At 37.6% G+C, this 15267-nt stretch overlaps 1 protein-coding gene across 41 annotated transcripts in view; it reads right to left on the minus strand.

The window, feature by feature from the left end:
• Positions 1–11193: 11193 nt before the first annotated feature.
• The window catches only part of LOC106087979 (microtubule-actin cross-linking factor 1), a 332047-nt gene continuing 327973 nt past the window's right edge, over positions 11194–15267 (minus strand). For all 41 annotated transcript variants that reach the window (XM_059368766.1, XM_059368767.1, XM_059368741.1 and 38 more), the window contains one exon: positions 11194–12159. In XM_059368766.1, coding sequence (XP_059224749.1) covers positions 12015–12159 — 145 coding nt within the window. In that variant the 3' untranslated portion in view covers positions 11194–12014. The remainder of the gene's footprint in view (positions 12160–15267) is intronic.

A 15267-nucleotide genomic window follows, 5' to 3' on the forward strand; every position in this document is an offset into this window, starting at 1 on the left:
GTAACTGACACAGATAATGATAACTGACACATGCTGAGAATATGGAAAGAACATTTTACCTAACTGCTAGTGTCCGACTTTGGCGGCGAAGAGGATACCGCAGAACCAATCAATGATGATGGTATAGAATGTTTATCTCCTAGTCAGAATGAGGTCCAGGTAGCAATTGCCCGACTAAAGAACAACAAGGCAGCAGGAGCCGACGGGTTACCCTCTGAACTATTCAAAACCGGAGGCGACACGCTGATAAGCCGTATGCATCAGCTTATCTGCGCAATCTGGCTAGAAGAACGCATACCCGATGATTGGAACCTCAGCATACTATGTCCCATATACAAGAAAGGAGACAAGACGGAATGTGCCAACTACAGAGAAATAAGTCTCCTCCCTATACCATACAAGATACTCTCGAGCGTACTGTGTGAAAGATTAAAACCTAAAGTCAATGAGATAATTGGTCCCTTTCAATGCGGCTTTAGACCTGGTAAATCCACCCTGGACCAGATATTCACACTGCGCCAAATCCTGGAAAAGACCACAGACGGACAAAACAACACCTACCATCTCTTTGTTGACTACAAAGCCGACTTCGATGCTCCTTTACGTTCAAAGGGTTTTTTATGCATGTCTAAGTTTGGTATACCTGCAAAATTAATAAGACTCTGATACGCGCTTCTCAGTAAGAATAGGAAAGAATCTCTCGGAACCATTTAATACCAAATGAGGTTTCAGACAAGGAGACTGTCTATCGTGTGATATTACAGATAATATCCTGTTGGAAAAGATTATGCGAGATGCAGATGTGAATAGATATGGCACGCTAATCACAAGAGAACACATGCTACTCGCCTATGCCGACGACATCGACATCATAGGTCGATCACCGGAAGTAGTAACTGCAGCCTTTGAAAGAATCGAAAGAGAGTCAGTGAAAATGGGTCTGGCAGTAAATGGAGATAAGACGAAATGGATGGTTTCAACTCCCAAAACGCCTTGTACAACCGAGCTAAAGAAAGAGTCAGTAACTTTATCTACCTCGGGACCGCCGTAACCGCAGCGAATGACACCAGTTTTGAGATTAAGCGAAGAATTTTACTGGCAAACAAATGCTACTTTGGACTAAGCAGGCAGATTAGAAACAAGGCCACCTCCCGACAGACGAATATTGCACTATATAAGACACTGATACTATCCGTGTTGTTATATGGTTCTCAGGTATGGGTACTTGTGAAAGAATATGAGGCGAACCGAAGAATAATACTGGCAAACAGATGCTACTTTGGATTAAGTAAGCAGTTTAGAAGCAAGTCCACCCCTAGACAGACGAAGATTACACTATACAATACACTGATATTACACGTGTTGTTATATGGTTCTGAGACATGGGTACTTGCGAAAGCAGACGAGTCAGTGCTTGGAGTATTTGAGAGAAAGATTCTTTGTAAGATATATGGATCAGTTTGCGATAATGGAGAATATAGGCGACGTCACACGTCCACGAGCTGTATGACGAATATGGCATAGTTACACGCATCAAAATACAACGGCTGCGTTGGCTAGGTCGTTTTGTCAGAATGGATGAAGAAGCTCCAGCAAAGAAGTCTTTTGAAGGCAAACACGGTGGTACAGATAAACCGGGAAGACCAAAAGCCCGATGGAAAGATCAAGTGGTTGGAGACACCTCAAAACTTGTCAGAGATTTTAGAATGAGCGCAGAAGATCGAGGCGCTTGGAACGCTATTCTACGTTCGGCTAGTGGAACAAATGTTCTGTCATAGCCAATTAAAGTAAGTACGTACCATGCAGGGTTCAGAAGTGGCTATTCGATGAACGACAACATATTCAATGTAACACGTATTATCCATTTGAAGTGGAAGAATAAAAAGAACACATACGCTTTCTTTGTTGACTCATCTCCCGCTTTTGATATGATACCGCGAAACTCATACGAAGGTCATAAATGTATTTTATCGGACTCCCCTGTACAATTACATTCGATGATTGATGCGCAGTGGGAATATTGCTCTCTTTGGGGCCTAAGTCTAAACGTAACGAAATCTAAAACTATCATCTTCAGAAAGAGTAGTAGAATTGGCGGAAGTTTGGCATGGTGTTATGGTACTGGTCCCATAGAATGGCAATGAGTATAAATATCTGGGTGTGAATCTCACTTATAACCTGTCTTTCAAGAAACATTTCTCGGACAAGCTGCAGTCTGCGAAAATTGCAATAAACTCCACGTGACCCCACTGCATATGAAAATACTTAATGCAGCTGCTAAGGCAATTCTATTTGACGGAGCTGAAGTAAGGGGGTATGACCCAAGATATATTCATTTGCAGGTAGTGGCAGTTGCACTATCTGCTAAAATCAGTGGTTAGTGCAACTCTGATTTTGTGTATGTTACTAGTTCGCGCAATTTTTCGTTGTTTGTGTGTGTGATGGTTCTTAACTATAATACACACACACAACCAAAACTCGTAGACAGATAGTGTACTTCGCGAGAAAAAATTGTACTCAGCTGTTTACGGTACACTACCTGCTAATTATGTCATGGTATGAACGGTATGACCAGGTAGAGAAGCTATTCAGCGTCTTTTATCAAGAAACTTCTTTACCTATGACGCTGAACGTCTGGGTTCGAAACCTGGCGAGACTATCAGAAAAAATGTTCAACGGTGGTTTTCCCCTCCTAATGCTGGCAACATTTGTGAGGTACTATGCCATGTAACACTTCCCTCCAAAGAGGTGTCGCACTGAGGCACGCCATTCGGACTCGGCTATAAAAAGGAGGACCCTTATCATTGAGCTTTAACTTGAATCGGACTGCACTCTTTGATATGTGAGAAGTTTGCCCCTGTTCCTCAGTAGAATGTTAATTGGCAAAATTTGCAACAAGTTACATATTGAAACTGGGCTTTCTTGTATGTATTCGGAGATGCTAAGACTGCACTTTGGCTATATTAATAGGATTCTTTTCTTACAGCTATATTAATAGGATTATTTCTTACCGAATAACAGATTGCCTCGCGTGCTTGCAGATGAGACTTTGAAACAGGTGTATTTTGGACTAGAAATTGGATTGATTTATTAAAACTAAGTATTAGTATCGAACTAAGTATTAGTATCGATTTTGACCTTAGGGGTAGGGAATTAAGTAGAGTGCTTGATACTACACTATGCTATATTGTAAGACGGGTGAGAATCCTTGACGAAAATAGAGCACTAGCGTATATCAGTATAATATTCCTCTATATTTCCTTGATATGGATCCCCAGAGACTATTAAGTCTGGGATGTCTGCTTTACAACTTATTCTAGTTGGAATGGTTGGAAAGCATCATGATCCATTTGACATCTCCCGCTAAAGATTTTTCTTGGTCGAAGATGAAATCGCGATACGGGAAACCAGTCTAATACTTCTAGCAACAACACACTTTTGGTGACTTTTAAATGTTTTGCTGACTATACTATTCTTTGAATAGAAAGTATTAAACAATGTTCTAAAACATTAAACAATGTTCTAAATATTCTGCAATGGAATCTCAATAAGATTTTAAGACCGAAAGAAGAAAGCGCAACAGATAAACGATTATATTTATACATTTTTATTCATTAAGAATTTTCATAGCATTTATGATTTTTTCATAAATATAATATAACTTTTCATAATATTTATGAACAAAAGGTTATGAAATCCGATTAATAAAAAAATGCGTATTATTTATATTTACCGGGTAGCTGATAGAAAGTATCCAATTCAAACAACCACAAATTTTGTATGAAAATATGTGTTATTGATTCAAAATAAAAAAATGTGAGTAATAACCTAAATTTTTGAATCCATTCACTTTTGATCCTTTCCCTTTTGCTCGATATGACCTCATTTTGCCCAAACTTTTGTTTTGAGTCGTTAAAAAAACTAATTGTAAGTTGCATGAATGTAATCTGTCGGTATTTTGGCCCATTTCTATGCAATGGATTTCTTCAACTTATGATTATATTTCAGTCCCTACCTTGCTCTCAAAAGTGGCCTAAATAGAAAAGTCCGGATTGGATTCTGGCGAATTGGACGGGAATTATGGACAAAATAAAGTACGAAATATGATTGTTTAGGCATTCTTGTTTTACAGGTGCTTTATATGACGGTGCCGAGTATTGTTGGCGCGTCCGTGGTCTACGACCGAAATATTTACTTGGCCATTGCTCCAAAACAGCATCCAACTTGTTTCCCCGATAATAAATTGCATTTTCTTTCACTGATTTAACTTGGTTTGAGCTAAACTTCCAAGGGCTCTTGTCTACGGCGATACCAAGATTTGGCATCATTTGTTCTTGTTCCTTCCATAGCCTTCCTTCCTTCCATAGCCTTCCTTCCTTCCATTTTTATGTGTAAATTAGTCCAAAATATAAAGACAGTGTTTATTTACTTTTTCATATTTTAATTATACTCAAATACCTACATTTGAACTATTTATAGCAAGTAACCAATCTATTCGATTGCTTCTGAGTTCACGAGTGAATTTCTAGCAGCTGCTACTCGATAATGCACTAGAGCTGGCAAACTATCGATAGTCGCAATATTCGATATTTTCGATAGTTTTAATAATAATTATCGATAGTATCGATGTTAGTTTGAATGGATCGCCAACCAAAGGTGAGTCCACTCGGAAGCCAGTTTGGCCCATTGTGGTACCCTAGAGAGAGAAAGGGAAGAAAAAGAAAATGTGAGACCTCGTACTAGAGGTTATACACGAATAAAAAGAAAGTAAAAGGATAAAAAAATAGTATGAATACTATTGTTAATTTCCCATCTCCTATATTTCAAGTGAAAATCAGAACTAAAAATCAGGAGATCGATTTATATAGAAGCAATATCAATGCACAAACTCCAAATTTTTCGAAATCGTCAAAACCAGAAATCGTCAGATGATTGGGAAAAGAGGCTTGTCTTACCAACGGTGTAAAAAATTCAAAACGGAGCAGCTTCATGATGAATTTCGGTTGAGAAGAACAGAGGTTAACAGAATGATACAAAGGTCCAAAGCAAATTATTATCAAGCTATGTTTCAAAATGCTGTCAGGAAATGGAATACAATACGAGAAATCGGTATAGGCAAATTCAAGCGTACTTGCACTGATGAGAATCCGGATGCCTTAATAAATTATTCGTCAATTCTTCCGTAAATATTGCATCCAGCAAGACGTCGTAGCGTTTGGTCTTACCCTCAGCAGCAGTACCTCCTTTTCCTCAATCTTCAGAATTCGAATTTTTCTGCGTGACACCACAGGATGTCGTTGAATGCTTCTTATCTGAAAAGTCTAATGCGGTTGGCTTGGACTCAATCCATCCCACATTTTTTAAAATTATACTGCCAGATATTTTGCCATGTTTGACACATCTCTTTAACAACATATTAACTACAAGCCGGTATCCTGCGGAATGGAAACATGCGAAGATAGTGCCTATCCTTAAATCTAAAATTGGAAACGATTATCGGCCAATTTCTATTTTGCCATTTTTTCCAAGGTTTTTAAGAGCATACTTCACAAACAAATGCACGAATATATAGATGAGCATTGCCTACTCTCGGACAAGCAGTTAGGCTTTAGAGCAAATCATAGTTGTGTCACAGCTTTGATAGATGCCATTGAAGACTTAAGATCTGGCATTGACGACGGACTTGTAGCCTGTTTGATACTACTAGACCATTCAAAAGCCTTCGATTGTGTTGAACACGACATTCTCTGCCTAAAATTATAAAACTTTTTTAATTTTTCCAACACACCTGTTGCACTAATATCGAGCTACCGACAGGATAGAACTCAATCAGTTATAACTGGTACTTTCAGGTCAGCGCCCTTAGCAGATGTGAAGAGGTGTGCCTCAAGGTTCTATCTCGGGCCTGCTCTTGTTCTCCATGTACATCAATGACTTGCCACATCAACTGGAGTATTCAAACATCCATATATATGCAGATGATGTTCAAATATAACTTCATTGCCACAAATCATCACTATCAGATGGGATATTAAAGCTAAACAGAGATCTCGGCAAAATACACACATGGGCCACTGCAAACAATCTTCTGATAAACCCAAATAAATATAAATTCATGCTTATTACTGACAGAAGGCAAAGCATATGTTGTGAGTTTTCAGTTCTCATCGGAGACCAGCAAATTGAGCAAGTTTACCAAGCTAAAAGCTGGGCATAATATTAAAAAGCACTTTAACATGAAAGGATCACGTCATCGCAACGACTGGAAAAGGACAAACGGAATGCTTAGGACACTATACCAAACTCAACTACTAACCCCGCACAATATCCGAACTCTTCTAGCAAAATCATACTTACTGTCAACACTGATGTATGGTTCTGAATTGTTCGGAATATGTGACTCAAAAAGCAAGCACAGAATCCAAACAGCTTATAATGCCATCAAAAGGTATGTCTAGGGCCTGAGAAAACATGAAAGCTGTTCGCAGTTTGCAAAAGAATTGCAAGGACAACCTTTTCAACATCAAGGCTCTTATAATGCTGCATAAAATTATTATAAAAAAAAACTCCGGAGTATCTCTACAATAAATTGGATTTTGGGCGAACCACCAGAAGGATATTGATCGTCTCAAAGCGACACAATCTGCTAGTTTTCGAATGGCATTTATTTTTTAATGCAGTCCGTCTATGGAACTCCTTGCCAACATCAATACAATTTTTAAGTAACGCATGCAAGTTCAAAATATCTCTTTTCAACATGTACTAAATATTTATTCATAACCAATAATTTTTGTTCCGAAATCGTAATTAAAACAAAATGCATTTGAATTTAAGGAATTATTTCGTAATCCAATGCTGTACACACAAATGTTATGCTATTAAAATTCACAAGCTCTAATCTTAAGATTGTAACAATCCCATGGCAGCCGGGTGTACGTACCGGATTGACCCGATGGGGTTCTCCATCGGCAAGGGCTGCCGCCTCAGTGTGCAACACACTACTACAACGACATACGATTGTAAAGTCTTGTTGTATGTGTAATTATAAAATAAAATCGCAAATCATATACACATAGCCCATAAAGTCTGCGTTCACCTGACAAACTTTTATGATTGGTTAAAGAACACAAAATATCAACTGTTTTACATATATTTTTTCTTCATATTTCTAACATTAAAAAACAAAAACAAAATTCTAAGTTTGGTTAAGCACTTTCACTCTAGAGCGATTTAAATATGATAACAATTAAATATAAGCACCACAAAGTCTGCGTTCAGTAATTAAAAATAAACAAAAGAGTTATTTAAACACAAAATATGCTGCTTTGGAGTGTTATATAGAAGCCAAAGCCTAACAACCTCCGATGTATGCTTTGGATCGTTATCTTGTTGGAACCAAAATGTCGTTGCTAACCCTAGTTTAGCAGCACTTGGTTTCAAATTTTTTTTTCAAATTATTGAGATAACCCCATTTTTCCATTTTGGACTCAATAAATTTTAATTGACCAACTCCACTAGCAGCCATACACCCCCCACCATAACTCCACCACCACCGTGCTTCACCGTTCCAACTAAATTGTGGTTTTCCAGCTCAGTGCCGGACTTGTGCGCCACACTATTTGCCGACCTTTAATGCCAAAAATACCGAATTTGCTCTCGTCGGAGAAAATAATTTGTTTCCAGAATTCAGGAGGCTTATTGATGAAAGTATTAGCGAATGCAAACCGCTTTTGTCAGTTTATGACTGAAATATACGGCTTTCTTCGAGCAACTCTTCCATGAAATCCAGCTCTATGTAATATTTTTCTGGCAGTTTCGGCACAGATGCTTTTTTTAAACATTGTTTTAATATTTTCAACAATTTTGGTTGATGTTATACGAGGGTTGTTGCTTGCCATATTAATCACTTTGCGCTATTCTCTAACGGATAATTTTTTTGGACGCCCAGGCCGAGGCTTTGAAATTATAATGCCGGTTTCTTTGTAATTATTAATTACGCGCTGGACAGAAGAATACGTTCTTCCAACTGTTCCACCAGAATTTCTAAAGCTTTGTCCTTTTTTCCACAATTTAATAATTATTTTTCTTTCAGATATGCATATTTCCTTTCCTTTAGTTTACATGTTTCCAAATTTATTAATTTAAAAAAAAAACGCGTGTAACTATCACTTGTTATGATAATGAACTGAAACTGATCAAAAGTAAAAGCATGCATCATAAAAAGTAACGGTACTTTCGAAGTAAACAAAGTGAACGCAGACTTTTTGGTTGTCATAATTTCTTCTTATGAGACAAAAGTACCGTTAGAAAAAAAAGCAAAAGCAAACTTGTATTTTTGTTTTCTAATTTAAGAAATATAAAGAAACAACATACACAACAAAACTTAACATTATTTATTTTTTATGTTGTTTTTTAATCACTAAAAAAGAAATTGTCACATGAACGCAGACTTTATGGACTACTAGCTGACCCGGGCCCGCTCCTCTGCGCCTTCTTTTACTTTATGTGGAACAAAAAAAGTTTCCTTAGAATATTTATTTTCGACAATTAAAGATCTTTTAGAGAAATACCATGCTAACTTGACAAACAGTTTAACAATATAAGTGCCTTTATCTGAATCCCATATAATCTTTATTGGTCTACGAATTTAAGTTTGGATGTAAGGTGTACTCCATTCTTAAAATGCTTCATTTCAGCCCGATATTCTTATGCTGTCTGATTTAGTGGTGTTTTCCGGGGAGAGGTGGTCCCCCAGATACTGTGCCCTGAAAAAATATCAGCATCGTGCTCTTCTCTCTAATACCATTTATTTCCCTCAAAATTGGAAATCAAATTCGTTTTCTAATCTCATTTAAACTCCTTATTGCAATATCGGTTTGAGGTATTGGCCCTAAAAACAATGAATATTTACTTCCACTCTCTTAAAGACCCAAATTGTCTTGGTGAGCAAATACGTCTTATTTGGGGGTTGTTATGGTGGTGGGACGTCCTCTAGACAATGTTGCCCCTAATGTTGATATCAGATACGTGGTCTACTCCCACATACCTTTAATTTGAGGTGTTTTGGGGGATGGGCGGCCACTCAGTGTGTTGGCCTTGAAAATATATATCGGATTCGTGTTCCACTTTAAAGGCCCTTTTATTTGAGCCTCATATTGCAAAAGTCAGAAAATACTTGTGGGGTTGGCGTGGCCCCATAGACACTTTTCCCGAATATTGATATCAAATTCGTGCTTTACTCCCAAAGACCTTTCATTTGAGACCCATATTGCTATGGTCGTAAATTTGTGCCCTTCGGGGGATGTTTTTGGGGAGAGGCGGCCCCCCAAACACTTGGTCCCATATTTGGATATCAGATTCGTATTCTACATTTAAATACCTTTTATTTAAGCCCCATATTTCCATGGTCAATAAGAATTCCAATTTGGGGGATGTTTTGGGGAAGGGGTAGACCCCCAGAAACGTGGTCCCACTTTTGGATATCAGATTCGTATTCTCCTCGCAAATACCTTTTATTTAAGTCTCATATTGCCATGGCCGGTAAATATGTCCTATTTAGGGGTGTTTTGGGGCTTGTTGTGATCCCCCTAGCACTTGGTTCGACAAATGGATATCAGATATGTTTTCTTATCCTAAATACCTTTCATTTAAGTCCCATATTGTCGTGATTGGTCTTAATATATGTTTGGTAGGTTTTAGGGTGGGGCGGCCCCCTAGGTACCCCATCCGCAGTTTGGATACCAAATTTTTATTTTTAGGGTACTATATGAGAGCACACAAAATTTCGCTTAAATCGCACCACCCATCTCCGAGATCTGGCATTTCTGAAAATAAGGGCAAGGGGGAGGGTCCGCCCCCCTTCAGATATCAAAAGATGTAGTACCCACGGGATCATTATACACCATCTGTGAAAATTTCAAGAAAATCGGTTCAGCCGTTTCTGAGTCTATAAGGAACACACAAACATACAAACAAACAAACCTACAAACAAACACAAATTGATTTTTATATATAAGATGTGTTTAAAACCAAGATTAATAAAGTAAGTTGAAAGTCATGAGAGAAATCATTGTACCAAATGTTAACCAGAATCGGATGAAAATTGGCGCAATGCATCTTTTAGGATACACTTAGTGTCGCATCGCTTGTTTTTGTTTAATTTTGCAAAAAAATTAATTTTTCCAATAGTATCCATCGGATAAATATCAATCGATATTCAGCCAAAAAATTGAATATCGATAGTGCCATCGATATTTTGCAATCTCTACACTGCACTCGTCAATGAATGGCAAAATAAACACGTATGCGGTAATTCGGCCCTGATATATTGGGTTGCCCAAAAAGTAATTGCGGATTTTTTAAAAGAAAGCAAATGCATTTTTAATAAAACTTAGAATGAACTTTAACCAAATACACTTTTTTTCTAAAGCAAGCTAAAAATAACAGCTGATAACTGACAGAAGAAAGAATGCAATTACAGAGTCACAAGCTGTGAAAAAATTTGTCAACGCCGACTATATGAAAAATCCGCAATTACTTTTTGGGCAACCCAATAGCTCTCATATAAACCGATCTTCCGATAAGCTTTCTACGGCAGCCAGAAGCTTCAATTTTTGCGTGGTTTGGCAGAAATTTCGTGGCGGATACCCAAGATTCAGCTCGGCGGAACTCAGTACGTTTGTACTTGTTTAAAGTAATTAATTAGATTCTCCAACTGAAGCCTACAAATTCAGTGGCGATTCTTTGAATAAAGCTTCAACATTTTCAAATGATATATTTAATTTTCTTGCGGTTTCCTACTTACGTGGCAAGTAAAACTTGTACAAATTTTGGTTTAAAGCACAACAAATTTTGGTTATTATTTTTTTTATTTCATATTTTGTGATTTATAAAAAATTAAAAAATTAATTATTCATTTTTTAATCGACAACATAATAATTTAGTATTAGTAATGTACAATATTTTAAATATATCATTACACAAAAAAAAAACAATAAAGTTGTAATTTCTTAAACGGTATTAATAAGATTAATCTTACAATAATGACTTTTAGTAAATGTTTTGTTTTTTGTTTTAAATTATTAAAAATTGGTTACATTATTATATTAAATTAGTTTAATTCGTATCTTAACAGAAGTTTAAACAGAAAAGTTATGTAAATACTCTATGCATACTTATTTGGAGAATTTCTTATTATTTTTTTTTTCTTACCATACCCGATTTATGCAACGAACTTAGAGCGAGTAAATTTGAACTGGCGATTTCAAATGTCCTCGTCACATTCTGCAGAAACGGGCATGACTGTAATTCGAATGTTTGTTGTTTTTTTTTTGGTTTTTTGTTTGTATTTATGGTTTTCATTTGCAAATGTTTTTGTTTTTTTGACTTAAAGCACTTGGAGTGTTTTTTCTATAATAGTTTGTATGTACAAAAATATTTTTCCGAGAAATTAACACAAATTAAAAGGGTAGTAAGTAATTATGTAGATTCAATTAAATACAACTTAGTAGTGCGATTGCAAAATAATAAAAAGTACAGTGTTTTTGTGTGTTTCTGTCTGTATGTGGGGGGTTTAGTTATAATTAAGGTAGATCTATTATATGTGTATTTATAAGTATGTATATAAATTTGTATAAATAGTAAAAAAGTAGCAATAGGGTTTTTTGTTTAGTAGTACAAATCATTGAGGTTTATGTCTTTTTCTTGTCTATTTTTTAACGTCTAACTATGTATTTTAGTTATATAGAATGTCTATGGGGAAACCATTAATGTTATGGAAACATCTGGCGAACATGGTTTCGTCAATAGGATTAGTTGTGGTGTGCATACATTTTTCACAATGTACCGCAGTGTGTGATTTTTTTTTTTTGTGTAGCATCGAATTGGTGTTAGTTTTATTTGAAAATTTCATAGGATTTTGTGGGGATTTTAACACCTAGTTAGGTTGTCCTACATGATTTGCTGTATTGTGGCATTTGTTTTGATATCCTTTTACGTTCACTTTTTTACACAATTCAAAGTCTAAATGGCTCCCGTTTTTCCACTGGCGTTGTACCCCTAGATGTTCTGCTGCGCATTGTTGAACTAAATGTGGGTTCTGCGGAACTCTTTCTGGGCGTCTGCATACCCGACGGCGTGGATGTGCCACTTACGTTTCGCCTGGGAAAATGTAGAAGAGAAACAACAACAACGATTAATATAAACAATTCAAATAAATACCATTTCACAACTAAAATAAAAGTATAAAAAAAACATTCAGGCAAACAAACACTAATATAAAATACAAAACAAAAGCAACAATAATTTATACTATTTACATTCAAAAAAAGACAAACATTAAAAATAGGTACATACACAAAAAGAAACTGGAAAACATCAAGGCCTAGAAAAGTGGCAACAGTTTTATGTTTGCGCTTAAGAACACACAAAAACCAGTAAGGAAAGGCAAAAGTCGGGCGATGCCGTCTTTATAATACCCTATACCTACCCTATAGGTACAAAGTGGGAGCTATGTCTAATTCTGAAACAATTTTGATGGACCTCGCCGGACCGATTTCGAGCAAACTTCTCAGACAATGTGGTATTCGTCGAAAAAAGCGTTGTGCACAATTTTGATAAGATTGGTCAAAAAATGCGATTGTAATGGCTCTAGAAGTGAAAATCGGGCGATATACTTATATGACAGCTATATCTAAATATGAACCAATTTCTATGAAATTCATCTATAATGTCGAGAGTCAAGTGTAAATCCTTCCTGCCATTTTTCGAGGGAATCGATTAACAAATGACCATTTGATTGCAATATTACTGCAAATCGAACGAACATATATATGGGAGCTATATCCAAATCTGAACCGATTTTTATGAAATTCACCTGTAACCTGTCGGGAGTCATAAGAAAATCCTTCATGCCAAATTGCGAGAGAATCGGTTAACAAATGACCAATTTATTGCAGTATTACTGCAAATCCGACGAACATATGTATGGTAGCTATATCCAAATCTAAACCGATTTTTTCCAATTTTAATAGGCTGCGTCTCTAGGTCGAAAAAAATTCAAATACCAAATTTGAAGACGATCGGATGAAAATTACGAGCTGTAGTTTGAACACAAATTAACATGGACAGACGGACATAGCTGAATCGAATCCAAAAGTGATTCCGAGTGATTTTGTCCAGAAAATTTGTTTATAAATCGCCCTAGTTAACTTTTCGCGATTGCTTTTACTTCCGTGCTTAGTGCGTTTAGGACTTGTATTGAATTATGTTATTCCATGTTTTGTTTTGAGTGGACAACTTTCACAACACCAAAAAGAATTCTCACTTGGTTTATATGACGATTCTCTACAAATATTTTTCATAGGTTTGGAAGAGTATTCGTTTCCGCGATCAATGAAACAATCTTCTGTAAGATTATTACGCAATTGTTCTTCCGTATGAGTCTCGAAACACTCTTCTACGATATCACTGGACAATCCATTGCGTGTGCGGAAGTTTTAGCAACTCTTGGCGACGATTATTACGCAACCCATTGCGTTGTAATCGTCCAGAAAATTTTTTTATAAATCGCCCTAGTTAACTTTTCGCGATTGCTTTTATTTTCATGCTTAGTGTGTTTTTCCCGGCCGACACGGGTAACTATGAGTACCACACAGGCTGGAACTTTGAGCTCCGACTTGTGTGGTGTCCATCGTTATCACGGGAAGCTTAGCTGAAAGCTACCGGGCGCGTCCACAGGTGGCGGATGGTGGAAAGCTCCGTTTCTATACAGAGTAGCTGCAAATCCGGCTGCGGGCAGTCAGCGATTTTCGAGAGGAGAGACTCAGTGGGGAGTCAGGTGGCATTGGCTCTTATTTAAATACTGAGTGCCAATGATACTCGAGATGACAAGGCGAGTTATTGGCGCCTTCAAACAACCAATGGCCAACATCAGCGTCTGTTCCCAGGTTAGGGGTGTCTGGAGGCGAGCGTCGGACCGAACGAGTGATACATGTGCAATCCCACAAAATCCCATGCGGTTGGGGCGCTGGGCCAGTAACCCGCCCCCTGAAAACAGAGAACTACTATGAGAAACAAAGGAATAGTAAAAACGGACCCCCCCAAATTTGACGACCCACGCAAATGAAAAAAAGACCATGATTTGCGGATCAGATTTGTGGTTAGTCTGAGTGGAGTCTGAAACATCTTGTCTCCAACTTTACTCCGGTGGGTGAGAGGCTAGCCACGATCCGCATAAAAGCCAAATTCTTCAACATCAGCCTTATTTGTGCACAAAGACGAGAAGACCAAGGATATTTTCTACGAGCACCTAGAGAGAGAAAATGACTGCTGCACCGCCTCCATGATATTAAAATCGTTCTGGGAGATTTTAATGCGAAGATGGGGAAGGAAGACATTTTTGGTCCAACAGTCGGAAAGTTTAGCCTCCATGAGATAACGTCCAGTAATGGGTTGGGGCTGATAGATTTCGCCGTGGCAAAAAACATGGTAATTAGTAGCACCAGACTTCAAAAAAAATATAAAAATATTCACAAAGCCACATGGCTGCCACCCGATCAAAACACGAGGAACCAAATTGATCACGTTGTGATAGATGGAAGGCATTCATCCAGCGTGTTAGATGTACGATCCGTAGAGCGAATACAGGTTCGGGTCATTACCTCGTTGCAGCAAAGGTTCGCACCCGTTTGAACATGGCGAGGAAAATACGATCTGACACTGCACGGAAGCTGGACATTGAAAAGCTGCAAACACAACAAATGGCAGCGGCATACTCCACTCGACTGACTCAACTGCTTAATAAAAGCACTCATTGTTCCTATGATATAATGGCGTCAAGGAAAATGCCGCGAAATCCGTACTTGGGTACCGGAAGCCTCCTCCAAGAAACCCATGGTACGACCAAGAGTGTTGAGATGCAACTGAAGCCAAAAATGCGGCATATAGAGCAACCCTGCAATCAGTAGCAACGCGTCAGATGAAGGAGAGGTATCGGAAGAAAAGGAGAGAAGAGAAACGTCTATTCCGCAGAAAGAAAAAGGAAATGGAAAGACGTGAGTGTGAGCGAATTGAGATGTGCAGGAGTCAGAATGAAGTCCGGAAATTCTACCAAAGAATTAAACATCAAACCAATAGCTTTGGTGCAGGCACATCCTCCTGCAGAGACACAGAAGGAAATCTGGTAACTGACACAGATAACAAGATGAGGATGTGGAAAGAACATTTTACCCAACTGCTATAGTTAAGCAACTCTTCGCCACGATTCTC

Source organism: Stomoxys calcitrans, chromosome 5 (genome assembly GCF_963082655.1).
Source record: "Stomoxys calcitrans chromosome 5, idStoCalc2.1, whole genome shotgun sequence".
NCBI classification, from domain to species: Eukaryota; Metazoa; Arthropoda; class Insecta; order Diptera; family Muscidae; genus Stomoxys; species Stomoxys calcitrans.